This window comes from Manis javanica, chromosome 14 (genome assembly GCF_040802235.1).
Source record: "Manis javanica isolate MJ-LG chromosome 14, MJ_LKY, whole genome shotgun sequence".
NCBI lineage: Eukaryota > Metazoa > Chordata > Mammalia > Pholidota > Manidae > Manis > Manis javanica.
The window spans coordinates 78847674-78860537 of NC_133169.1; the positions used below are offsets into that span (position 1 = coordinate 78847674).

At 37.6% G+C, this 12864-nt stretch overlaps 1 protein-coding gene across 3 annotated transcripts in view; it reads right to left on the minus strand.

Moving 5' to 3' along the window:
- Window positions 1-12864, minus strand: part of YTHDC2 (YTH N6-methyladenosine RNA binding protein C2) — a 132354-nt gene that overhangs the window by 75449 nt on the left and 44041 nt on the right. For all 3 annotated transcript variants that reach the window (XR_012124829.1, XM_073221099.1, XM_037017222.2), the window contains 5 exons: window positions 5589-5767; window positions 5266-5362; window positions 5100-5187; window positions 4933-5013; window positions 1082-1164 (listed from right to left, as the gene is read on the minus strand). Coding sequence is in view for 2 of the 3 variants with exons in the window: in XM_073221099.1 (XP_073077200.1) it covers window positions 1082-1164; window positions 4933-5013; window positions 5100-5187; window positions 5266-5362; window positions 5589-5767 (528 nt within the window). In the remaining variant the exon portion in view is untranslated. The remainder of the gene's footprint in view (window positions 1-1081; window positions 1165-4932; window positions 5014-5099; window positions 5188-5265; window positions 5363-5588; window positions 5768-12864) is intronic.

Here is a 12864-nt window from a genome sequence, read left to right on the forward strand (position 1 = left end):
TGGCATATGAAGCACTCTTTCAAAGTCAGCATTTGATGTTTCCCTATTAGTTAAAATGCAAGAATAATTAGTCATATAATTACTGACAACTGATTTTTAATCTTGCCTTTTTAAAAATGAAAAAGTAACAAAAGCATGTACTGAAATAAATAACCAAGCTACAAAAAACTATAAAATGAAAATTAAGTCTCCTTCCTTCAAGAGCCCCACAAATCCTCCTCCTCAGAGTCAGCAACAATTGTTTTCTTAATGTTTATCTCAGACTAGACAATGCATTTGTATCTAAATATATATACAAACTTAAACATATTTTTAGCACAATAGATACATGTTCTATACCTTCTTTATTTTCAATTAATAATACATTCTGAAAACTCATTCCACATAAAAACACATACATCTACATCTTTCCTTTTAAAAGTTTAGTATACTACTATATGGCTATTACATCACTTAACCATTTCACTATTTATGGACACTAGAGTGTTTCCAGACTTAACTACTACAAGCAATGTTGCAAAACAACATTCTTAAACACATACCTTTGCACACATATGCAAGGATACTCAGGGTAAGTTATGAGAAGTACAATTTATTGTCAAAGGTAGATTTGGATAAACAGTTTCAAACCACCCTCTAAAGAAATCATACCAAACATTGATGCCAATTTGATAAGTAAAAAATAGTTCCTCATTAATTTAAATTTCTTTCAGTATATATGGGGTGGTATTATGAGGTTAATGTATTGGTCTTTATGAATTTATTTTAAAGAGCTTTTTGTACAATACAGAAATTAGTCCTTGTCCTGTATTGTGAATGTTTAGAATTTTTGCTTTAACTTTTGCTTTTTAAGCTTCCTATGATTATACTAGGTAAAAATTTTTAATTTTAAAATAACCTGAATTTGACTTCTAAAAAAAGTATTAAAATGATCTGCTTTGCAAAAACAATATAAAAATTAAGACTAACCTCAAAATTTCAACATTTTATAAGAAGTGGAATATATATTAAATATGTAACATATATGAAAATGTTTCCATTTTACAGACAATTGAATGAACATACATTAAATATACATTACCTGCCTTTACGCTGTATGGCACTAGCTTTGGAAATCCACACCATTTTTAACATTGTAACCAAGTTCAGTGCATCAAAGGATTTCTGTAATATTTAAGTTATCTTCACGTTAAAACATAAAAGGTATTTAAGAAGAAATAAGAAACACTATGAATATATTTTAACATGCCATGTTTAATTCCTAATTAGATAATTAGATCTTTTTTAAAACCCAGATTCTGATTATAAATATTCTAAGGAAAAAGAATGAAAACTAAACAGAAGAGCTGTGAAACTTCCTTGTTCTGTGCCTTGCTGAGCTATTTGCTTCTCTCTGCTACAGATGGTTAATGGCAGTCAATTCCCATAAGGCATTAAGATTGGAGAGAACTGATTTATTCTCTTAAAGTCATTTTCTATCAGATTTACATCACTGTGGATATATGAGTGATCAGTGAAAGATAGCTTCTGAAATATTTCCCAGGGACCTGATCTGGAGGAATAAGAATAACCATCATTGAACTAAATCTATCCCAAAGAGAAGAATTTTTTAACCTCTTCGATTTTACCTCCTCCTGAACTACTTACTAATGCAATTAGCCCAACTGGAATATTATAAAAGAGAAAGTAAAAAAGATTCATTACTACCCCCATACTTCCTCAATGAATCTAAAGTAAAAATTTACTGTACAGAACTCTTTTAAAAGAATGCATTCCTAGCTGGAATGTATACTTTAATCATTTAGTGATTTATACTTTCCTTTTCATAAATAACTAGATAGAGCAAATACAAATGTGTTCTCTCAATAATTTGATTATGGAATTTTTAGAAAACATGCTGCTTACTTCACTTTTAATAAAATGTCATATTTGGCAACTTTGTATGTAAATAACTTTGACATGACCATCATGTTCTAACGTGCTCTACTTAATAAATAACACACCTAAAGGAATTTATTTCCAAAATATTCAAAATCTATTTCATCAGCATTAGATAATTTTAGGGGAATTAAATCTGAGTTTTCATTGACTTGCCACTCAGACATGTAGTGGTGAAACTCATCACTATCCTCTTTAAAAATTTTATCCCGGAGGTTTGGAGCCAAGATGGCGGCATGAGTAGAGCAGCAGCAATCTCCTCCCAAAACCACATATATTTTTAAAAATACAACAAATACAACTCTTCCTAAAAGAGAGACCAGAAGACTTCACAGGACAACAGCCAGACTACATCCACACCTGCGAGAACCCAGTGCCTAGCGAAGGGGGTAAGATACAAGCCCCAGCCTGGCAGGACCCGAGCGCCCCTCATCCCAGCTCCCAGCGGGAGGAGAGGAGTCGGAGCGGGGAGGGAGAGGGAGCCCAGGACTGCTAAATAGCCAGCCCTAGCCATCCGCACGGAAGCACAGACACATTGCGTGCATGGGGTGCTGGAAACTAGGGAAACAGGACAGTAAGACCTGTGAGCGGGTCCCCGCAGTCAGCGCCCCCGGGACAAAGAAAAGCAAGTGCTTTTTGAAAGTCTTAAAGGGACAGGGACCCCACAGCTGGATGGGCTTTTCAACAGATGGTGCTGGCAAAACTGGACAGCTACATGTAAGAGAATGAAACTGGATCACTGTCTAACCCCATAGACAAAAGTGAATAAGAAATGGATCAAAGACCTGAATGTAAGTAATGAAACCATAAACTCTTAGAAAAAAACATAGACAAAATTCTCACGGACATAAACATGAGTGACTTCTTCATGACCATATCTCTCCGGGCAAGGGAAACAAAAGCAAAAATGAACAAGTGGGACTATATCAAGCCTAAAAAGCTTCTGTACAGCAAAAGACACCATCAATAGAACAAAAAAGGTATCCTACAGTATGGGAGAATATATTCATAAATGACAGATCCGATAAAGGGTTGACATCCAAAATATATAAGGAGCTCACATACCTCAACAAACAAAAAGCAAATAATCCAATTAAAAAATGGGCAGAGCAGCTGAATAGACAGTTCTCTAAAGAAGAAATTCAGATGGTCAACAGACACATGAAAAGATGCTCCACATTACTTGTCATCAGCGAAATGCAAATTAAAACCACAATGAGATATCACCTCACACCAGTAAGGATCGCCATCATCGAAAAGACAATCAACCACAAATGTTGGCGAGGTTGTGGAGAAAGAGGAACCCTCCTACACTGCTGGTGGGAATGTAAATTAGTTCAACCATTGTGGAAAGCAGTATGGAGGTTCCTCAAAATGCTCAAAATAGAAATACCATTTGACCCAGGAATTCCACTTCTAGGAATTTACCCTAAGAATGCAGCACTCCAGTTTGAAAAAGACAGATGCACCCCTATGTTTATCGCAGCACTATTTACAATAGCCAAGATATGGAAGCAACCTAAATGTCCATCAGTAGATGAATGGATAAAGAAGATGTGGTACATATACACAATGGAATATTACTCAGCCATAAGAAAAAAACAGATCCTACCATTTGCAACAACATGGATGGAGCTAGAGGGTATTATGCTCAGTGAAATAAGCCAGGCGGAGAAAGACAAATACCAAATGATTTCACTCATATGTGGAGTATAAGAACAAAGAAAAACTGAAGGAACAAAACAGCAGCAGAATCACAGAACCCAAGAATGGACTAATAATTACCAAAGGGAAAGGGACTAGGGAGGATGGGTGGGAAGGGAGGGATAAGAGCAGGGAAAAACAAAGGGGGCATTACGATTAGCATGTATAGTGGGGGGAGGGGCACAGGGAGGGCTGTGCAACACAGAGAAGACAGAGTGATTTTACAGCATCTTACTACACTGATGGACAGTGACTGTGAAGGGGTATGTGGGGGGGACTTGGTGAAGGGGGAGCCTAGTAAACATAATGTTCTTCATGTAATTGTAGATTAATGATACCAAAATAAATAAAATAAAATAAAAAAATAAACTAAAATTTTATCCCTCCTTTACGACAGCCAACTGTAATGAAATGTCCAAATTTATAGGACTTTATTTTCTGTAAAGTAGTCCTAAATATTATACTGAAGACATTATAAAGCAAATAACAAATTTGTTCACATAAAAAATCATTTATATCCACTAGAACAGACATTATTATATGCTTTCCAACATGTATAGTATTTCTTTCTTGAAAAATCAACTACCTCTATCACTTTCAATTCTTTCTGTGAAATGATCTACCAAAGTTAAGCGTATTGAGAATTGCTGGGCATTCCAATACCAAAAAGAAATAAATGCTGCCATTTAGTTATATCAGGAGTTGGCAATAAATTACTTTAGCCTTGCAGAGGGTCCTTGTTATAACCACTCAAGTTGGTATTGCAGTGTAAAAGCAGCCATAAGCAACAGGTAAAAGATTGGACATGAGAATGTTTCAGTGAAATTTATTTTTATAAAAGCAGGTGATGGGCCTAATTTGGCTGCTATCATTTGCTGAACCCTGGTTCTATGTGTGCTTGCTTTCTCTCAATATGGTTCTCTTGAAATTAAATTTCTTTTGAATAACCTACTATATGTGGAGCACTGTAAATATAACAATGAACAAGAAGGACATGGACTACTGTTTGACAAAACTTTCACTGTAACTAGCCCAACCCTTTACTTTCTTCTTAGCTTTTAGCAAGTAAAGCTAATTTTTTTGGGTAATTTGTTAAAAATAACAAAATAGATTCTATATACTGAATTGTTTAAGGTAGAACATCCACCTTAGCAAAACCAACATTTACTATGATAAATTCATCTAGAATCAGAAATTCTCCCATTAAAGTGAATTCTGGTTATATAAAAGCATCTATTGCAATAGAACTTAATCTTCCTTGAAGTAAAAATACAACTTATCCATACATACCTCTTTCACCTTACCAGAATCAATGACAAAGACAACATCATTGACTGTGATACTGGTTTCAGCAATATTGGTGGAAAGGATCTGCAATGGAATGTTATGTTTTAGTTAGTGCAAAATCAGAACCAATGACTAATAAATAGGACAAAAGAAGATTTTATGAAGCTTACTATTTTTCGAACACCTGCAGGTGGGCTTTTTAAAATCTTCTTTTGATCAGATGTTTGCATATTTGAATGAAGCAGAAAGACTTGATATCTGTTGACAATTGGAAGAGAAAATACTCTATGGTTCCTATGTTATTTAAAGCAAGAAACATAAAGCTTTAGTTTTTACCTGTGTGCATTGTCAGCAAACCGCTTATCATCAAACAGGATTCGATCCCTCAATCCAACAATTTCATCATATCCAGGTAGAAAAATTAATATTGCACCTTGGAGAAGATTAATTTTTTTAATCTCATCGTAAAACCAGAACCAATCAACAGAACTATATATCATGTGAGTGTTTTCAAGTATTGATAAACTGTAATACTTATAATACTTAAGAGATTATTTATGTGGTGCTAACAACAGAATTATATAAAAATTTGTACACAAGGAATTTTTAAGTCAATGTATATATTTTCATTTCAGTTCTTTTAGGCAACATGTATTTACCAGCATCACAACTATGGCAGATATTGTATAGAAGATGCATGATCAAATCCAAGTCTACTTTTTCATCATCAAAACTGTGATGATAAGTTTTCAGGAGCTCTCTGTCTTCAGCACTGAGGTCACTTTCATTTGATTGAACCAGAGAACTTTCATCTAGATTTCCAAATTCCAATGAAGCACTAAAAAAAAAGTCAATTTTCATTAAAAAGTGTATAAGGACCAATAATTCCTATGATGTCCTTCTTCCAATTTTAAATATACCCTAAAGGAGGTTAAGTGATATTTAATGACCTAGCTATAATTTATATTTTGGTTTCAAATACATTATTCAAAATACATTTGGCAATAAATGCTTTTCAAAAACACGGTGTGAAGATATTTCTCCACAGAAAATATACAAATGGCCAATAAACATATAAAAAGATGGTCAACATTATTAGTCATCAGAGAAATGAAAATCAAAACCACAATGAGATACCACTTCACATCCACTAGTCAAAAAGACAGATCATAATAACTGTTAGACGTTCTGAGAAAAAGATGGCAGAGTAAGAAAGCAAGGTGGAATCCTCTTCCCAAAAACACATAAAAGAAGAAAATATAGCAAATACAACTAAGCCTAAAAATGACCTAAAGACTGCAGAACTGACTACCAACATCTGGGGAAGAGAAGACCTCACAGAAAAAGGTAAAGTGATAAAGCCAAAATCCAGCGGGACCCAAGCCCTCCCCATACCCCAGCCCACAGGCAGGAGGAAGAAGAACAGAGCAGAGAGAGTAGGAACCCAGGATCACTGAACACCTGGCCCAAGAGATCTGCTCCCCAAGCATGAACCCACATTACATGGTGCTCTAGCAATTAGTGGCCTGGACACCAGAAACAGGTGGAACATGGGGCAGCTGAGATTCCAGCCTCCTGTGGAAAACAGGCACACTCTACTGCCCCCTGAGACAAAAGCAAAGCAGGAGTTTGAAAGACTTCCATGAGGAGGCCAAAGGGGCAAGGGTCACATGGAGCTCTCTGCTCAGGAGAAAGGGCAGGTGGAAAATACCTCCCCAGTCCTCCCTGAGCCCAACAGTTTGAGAATTCTCAAGAGCCCCAAACACTCCATCCCCCTCACTGGCAATGCAGCCCCAAAGATTCTCCCTGCAGTGCGTGGCCTGCAGACCACCCACTTGATCCGGCAGTGGGGTCTGACTTTGCTGCCACGTAGGCAGAGGGAGACCCTCCCAGCTTTCCTGACCCTGTTTTAGCCTAGCCAGAAAATTGCCAGCAGGAGCCAGCCCCAGAAGTTCCTTCCTCCAGGCAGGCACTGGGCAAGCCCACCTGAGGCCCGTGCCATTGCTTTGGGCCAGGCAGATGGCGAGTCCGCCCAGAGGAACTCCAGAAGTGCAGCACCAAGGCTTCTCCCTGCACGTGTAACCAGCTGACAGCCCACTTGACTCAGCACTGGTGTCAAACTTTGCTGCCATGTAGGCGGAGGGAGACCCTCCGAGCTTTCCTGGCCCCAGACAGGGAACTGCCTACAAGAGACAGCCCCTGGAGCTCCTTTTTCCTGGCAGGAGCCAGTCCTGCCCACCTGCAGTCCTGCCAATGCTACAGCCCAGGCGAAGGGGAGCCCCACCCACAGCAACTCCAGCAGAGATTTCTGAGCTGACCACAAGGCAGGGTCAAGCAAACAGCCCACCTGAAATCAGATCACTACAAGCCAGACAGAAAGGCACCCCGCCCACTGCACCCTAACAGCTGGGGCTTCTGCACTGGACAGTGACATGTTTTGAGCTTCTGGGCACTAGAAGGTACCTCTAACATAAAGCTATTAATCCATAGGCAACACTGAAAAAAATGAGAAGGCAGAGGAATTTGTTCCAAACAAAACTACAAGACAAAACACCAGAAAGAGGCCTGAATGAAACTGAAATTGCCAATCTTCTTGACAAAGACTTCAAAGTAAAAGTCATAAACATGATCAAATCTAATGAGAAATATCTACAATCTCAGGGAGGACTTTAACAAAAAGATCTGCAAAAGAGGCACTCAGAGCTGAAGAATACAGGATCTGAAATGAAACATACAATGGGAGAACTCAGAAAAAAGATGGCAGTGTGAGAGGTGAGGCAGAAACCCTCTTCCAAAATCACATAAAACACGAAAATACAGCAAATACAACTAATCCTGAAAAAGCAACCTGAAGGTTGCAGAACAGACTGCCTACATCTGGAGAAAAAGAGAAGATGTCACAGAAAAGGGTAAAGCAGCAAAGCCACAATCCAGTGGGACTCAAGCCATCCCCTCAACCCAGCTCAAGGGCAGGAGGAAAAGAAACAGAGTGGGGAGGGAGTAGAAGCCCAGGGCTGCTGAACACCAAGCCCTGGACCTCTGGTAAAGAGGCACAAATCCACATTACATGGTGCTCTGGAGATTAGTGGGGTTGGAAAGCAAAGACAGGCAGAATACTCAGAGAGACTGAGATTCCAGTCGCTTGTAGAGAACAGGTACCTACCCCCAGGACCAAAGAAAGACAGGCACTTTGAAAGACTTCCCAGCAGTGATAGAGTCACTAAAGGGGCAAAGATTACATAGAGCTCACTGCCCTGGAGAAAGGACAAGTGGACAAAATTGTCCCACCATGCTCAGTACAATAGGTTAGGAACTCTCAGGATCTTCAAACACTTCATCTCCCTGGCTGGCAACATAGCCCCAAAGCCCACCCACTGCCATCCATAGCCTGCCACTCCTTCCTCCCAGCAGGCGCCAGTCCCACTCCCTTACTGCCCCAACCATCGCACCAGGCCACCCAGAGGGTGGCCCTGCCTATGGCAGCTACAGAAGCATAGCACAGAGGATCCTGCTGGCACACACAGCCCACTGGACTTAGCAGTGGAGGCAAGCGTTAAGGCAGGGAATGTAGGAAACCCTCCCAGCCCAGCTTTTTCTTTCCCACCTGTGACCCCAGCCACTGCTGCAGCTCCAGAGAGTACAGCTTCTTGGCAGTAGCAGGCACAGCCTACAAAAACCTATTATCCCATAAGGAAGGCTTAAAAAAATGAAGAGACAGAGGAATTTGGCTGAAACACAAATTCAAGAAAAAAAAAACAGAAAGACAACTTAGTGAAACTGAAATCACCAATCTTCTTGATAAAGATTTCAAAATAAAAGTCATAAACATGCTCATGGAGCCAGAGAAAAATAGTGAAGATCTCAGGGAGTACTTCAACAAAGAGATAAAAACTTTGAAAAATACAGTATCTGAAATGAAACATACAACAGAGGGATTTAAAAGTAGACTGGATGACACCACATCAACAAAAAGGACAAAAACCACATGATCATCTCCATAGATGCCGATAAAGCATTTGACAAAATTCAACATCCATTCATGCTAAAAACTCTCAACAAAATGGGTATAGAGGGCAAGTACCTCAACATAATAAAGGCCATATATGACAAACCCACAGCCAACATCATACATAACAATGAGAAGCTGAAAGCCTTTCCTTTAAGATCAGGAACACGACAAGGATGCCCACTCTCTCCACTTTTATTCAACATACTTCTGGAGGTCCTCGCTACAGCAATTTGACAACACAAACAAATACAGAGCATCTAGATTGGTAAAGAAGAAGTTAAACTGTCACTGTTTGCAGATGACATGATATTGTACATAAAAAACCCTAAAGACTCCACTCCAAAACTCTAGATCTAATATCTAAATTCAGCAAAGTTGCAGGATACAAAATTAATACACAGAAATCTGTTGCATTTCTTTACCCTTAATGATGAACTAGCAGAAAGAGAAATCAGGAAAACGATTCCATTCACAACTGCATCGAAAAGAATAAAATACCTAGGAACAAAACTAACAAAGGAGGTGAAAGACCTATACTCTGAAAACTACAAGACACTCATGAGAGAAATTAAAGAAGCTACCAATAAATGGAAACATCCTGTGCTCATGGATAGGAAGAATTAATATTCTCAAAATGGCCATCCTGCCTAAAGCAATGTACAGATTCAATGCAATTCCTATCAAAATACCAAAAGCATTCTTCAATGAACTAGAGCAAATCGTTCTAAAATTCATATGGAACCACAAAAGACCCCAAATAGACAAAGCAATCCTGAGAAGGAATAATAAAGCTGGGGGGATTATGCTCCCCAACTTCAAGCTCTACTACAAAGCCACAGTAATCAAGACAATTTGGTAGCAGCACAAGAACAGACCCATAGACCAATGGAACAGACTAGAGGGCCCAGATACAAACCCAACCATATATGGCCAGTTAATATACAATAAAGGAGCCATGGACATACAATGGAGAAATTACAGCCTCTTCAACAGCTGGTGTTGACAAAACTGGGCAGCTCCATGCAAGAGAATGAAACTGGATTATTGTCTAACTCCATACACAAGTGTGAACTTGAAATGGATCAAAGACATGAATGTAAGTCGTGAAACCATAAAACTCTTAAAAGAAAACAGAGTCAAAAATTTCTTGAATATAAGCATGAGCAATTTTTTCCTAGACACATCTCCTTGGGTAAGAGAAACAAAATAAAAAATGAACAAGTGAGACTACATCAAACTAAAAAGCTTCTGTACAGCAAAGGATACCATCAGCAGAAGAAAAAGGCATCCTACACTATGGAGAATATATTTGTCAATGATTTATCCAATAAGGGGTTAACATCCAAAATATATAAAGAACTCATATGCCTCAACACCAAAAAAACCAAACAACCCGATTAAAATATGGGTGGAGAACCTGAACAGACACTTTTCCAAAGAAGAAATACAGATGGCCAACAGGTACATGAAAAGATGCTCCACATCAATAATCATATGGGAAATGCAAATTTAAACCACAATGAGATATCACCTCACACCAATTAGGATAGCCACTGTCCAAAAGACAAGAAACAACAAATACTGGCATGGATATGGTGAAAAGGGAGTCTTCCTACACTGTTGGTGGGAATGTAGATTGGTTCAACCGCTGTGGAAAGCAACATGGAGGTTCCTCAGAAAACTAAAAACAGAAATACCATTTGACCCAGTCATTCCACTCCTAAGAATTTACCCAAAGAAAATAAAATCCCTGATTCAAAAAGGCATATGCACTGCTATATTTATCACTGCACTATTTGCTACAACCAAAATATGGAAGCAACCTAAGTGTCTATCCATAGATGAATGGATAAAGATGTGGTACATATACACAATGGTATATTTATTCAGCCATAAATAGAAAAGGAGTCCTTCCATTTTCAACAAAATGGATGGAGCTAGAGGGTATTATGCTCAGTGAAATAAGCCATGCGGAGAAAGACAAATACCAAATGACTTCACTCATTTGTGGAGTATAAAAACAAAGCCAAACAGAAGGAACAAAGTATCAGTAGACTCATAGACACTAAAAAGGGACTTGTGGTTACCAAAGGGGAGGATTTGGGGAGGGTGTGGGGAGAGGGAGAATGGGATTAAGGGGCAGAATAATTCACAATCACAATTTAGTTTGATCATGGGGACAGTAGTACAGCACAGAGAATACAGTTAATGATTCTGTAACATCTTATCATGCTGATGGACAGTGACCGCACTTGAGGGAGTGATGGCTTGATAATATGAGTGAATGTTGAACCACTGTGTTGTGTATTTGAAATCATCATAAGATTGTATATCAATGACACTTTAATAAAAATAATAATAATAATAATAATAATAATAAGTATTAGGGTGTGGAGAAATTGGAACTCTCATATATTGTTAGTGGGAGCATAAAATTGCACAGCCACTTTGAAAACAATGTGGCAGTTCCTCAAAGTGTTAAACAGAGTGCTACCATTATGCCCCAGATATTCCATTCCCATATATATATATATAAGAAAAAATATATATCTACATAAATATTTGTACACAAATGTTCACACCAGTATTATTCATAACAGTGAAAATGTGGAAACAACCCAAATGTTCATCAATTGAAGAAGAGCTAAACTGTGGTCTATCCAGAGAATGGAATATTACAAAGTCAGAAATAGGATGCTATAACATGGATGAACCTCAAAAGCATTATGCTAACTGAAAGAAGCCCCCCAAAAAGGTAACATATGATATGATTCCATATATATGAAATGTCCGGTATAGACAAATCAATAGAAACAGGAGGTAGATTAGTGATTGCCTAGGGCTGGGAGAGCTGGACAGAATGAGGAGTAACTGCTAATAAGTACAAGTTTAGGGTGATAAAAATGTTCTCAAAATTGATTGTCGGGCTGACTGCATAACACTGTGAACATACTGAAAAACACTGAATTGTACATTAAATAGATGAATTATATGGTATATGAATTTTATTTCAATAAAACTTAAAACACAAAATTTTGGTCACCATTTACATTTTCTTAAAGAGTTGTTTCTAACTGTTCACTATAATAAATAATACTCTGAAGAAAAGTCCACATTAAAAAAACTCTATGGGTACCAGCTTAGTATGATTGTTAATTTGGTAATTCTATACTAAAATCAGGTTGATTGTGCTATTTCCCAAACAGCCAGGATCAGTATACATTGTGAAGATAAATGACTTGCTTCTTCCTCCTGTACGTACAAATATAAACTACTGCCATCACTAGTAATTACAGAACAATCTCTAAGAAGTTCAGTTCAGGCCAGTGTCTCTTAAAGAGCTTAGCAGAAAAATAACATAAGACTACTTTCAACAGGGGAAATATTCAACTCATGCAATTTAATAATTACAGTATTTAAAATTTTAACATTCATTTAAAAATATTCCAAGTTTTTTGTTTCCTTAATTTTTTAACATGAAAATTAAGAGGGTATTAGTTCTTTGTTTAAAACTATAAACTTTAAATATTATCAATAATCCAGCAAACAATAATAAATTTAATTTTAAATAACATAATTGATAATTTCATGATCTGTGGAATAAAAATAAAGCCTAGTTAGCTAAGATAACTAAAATGTTCTCCAGATAACTGCTTTACTTGATCACCTGGTATCTAGTGAGCTATACCTAACACTGTAAGAATGTCTGGAACATTCAAAGTGTTGACACTAAAATGATTTCAAGTTCTGGGTGCTATTATTGAAATGACAACAAAATCCACAGTAACAGAATTAGTTTTTGGATTTGCCAAAAACTTTGAGACTCTGTCACCTACATTATCACTTAGTGAAATTAAAATGACAAAACTGATTTTATACTTCAAACATTTACTTCATCTAATGCCCAACACTGTATCTATAGAATA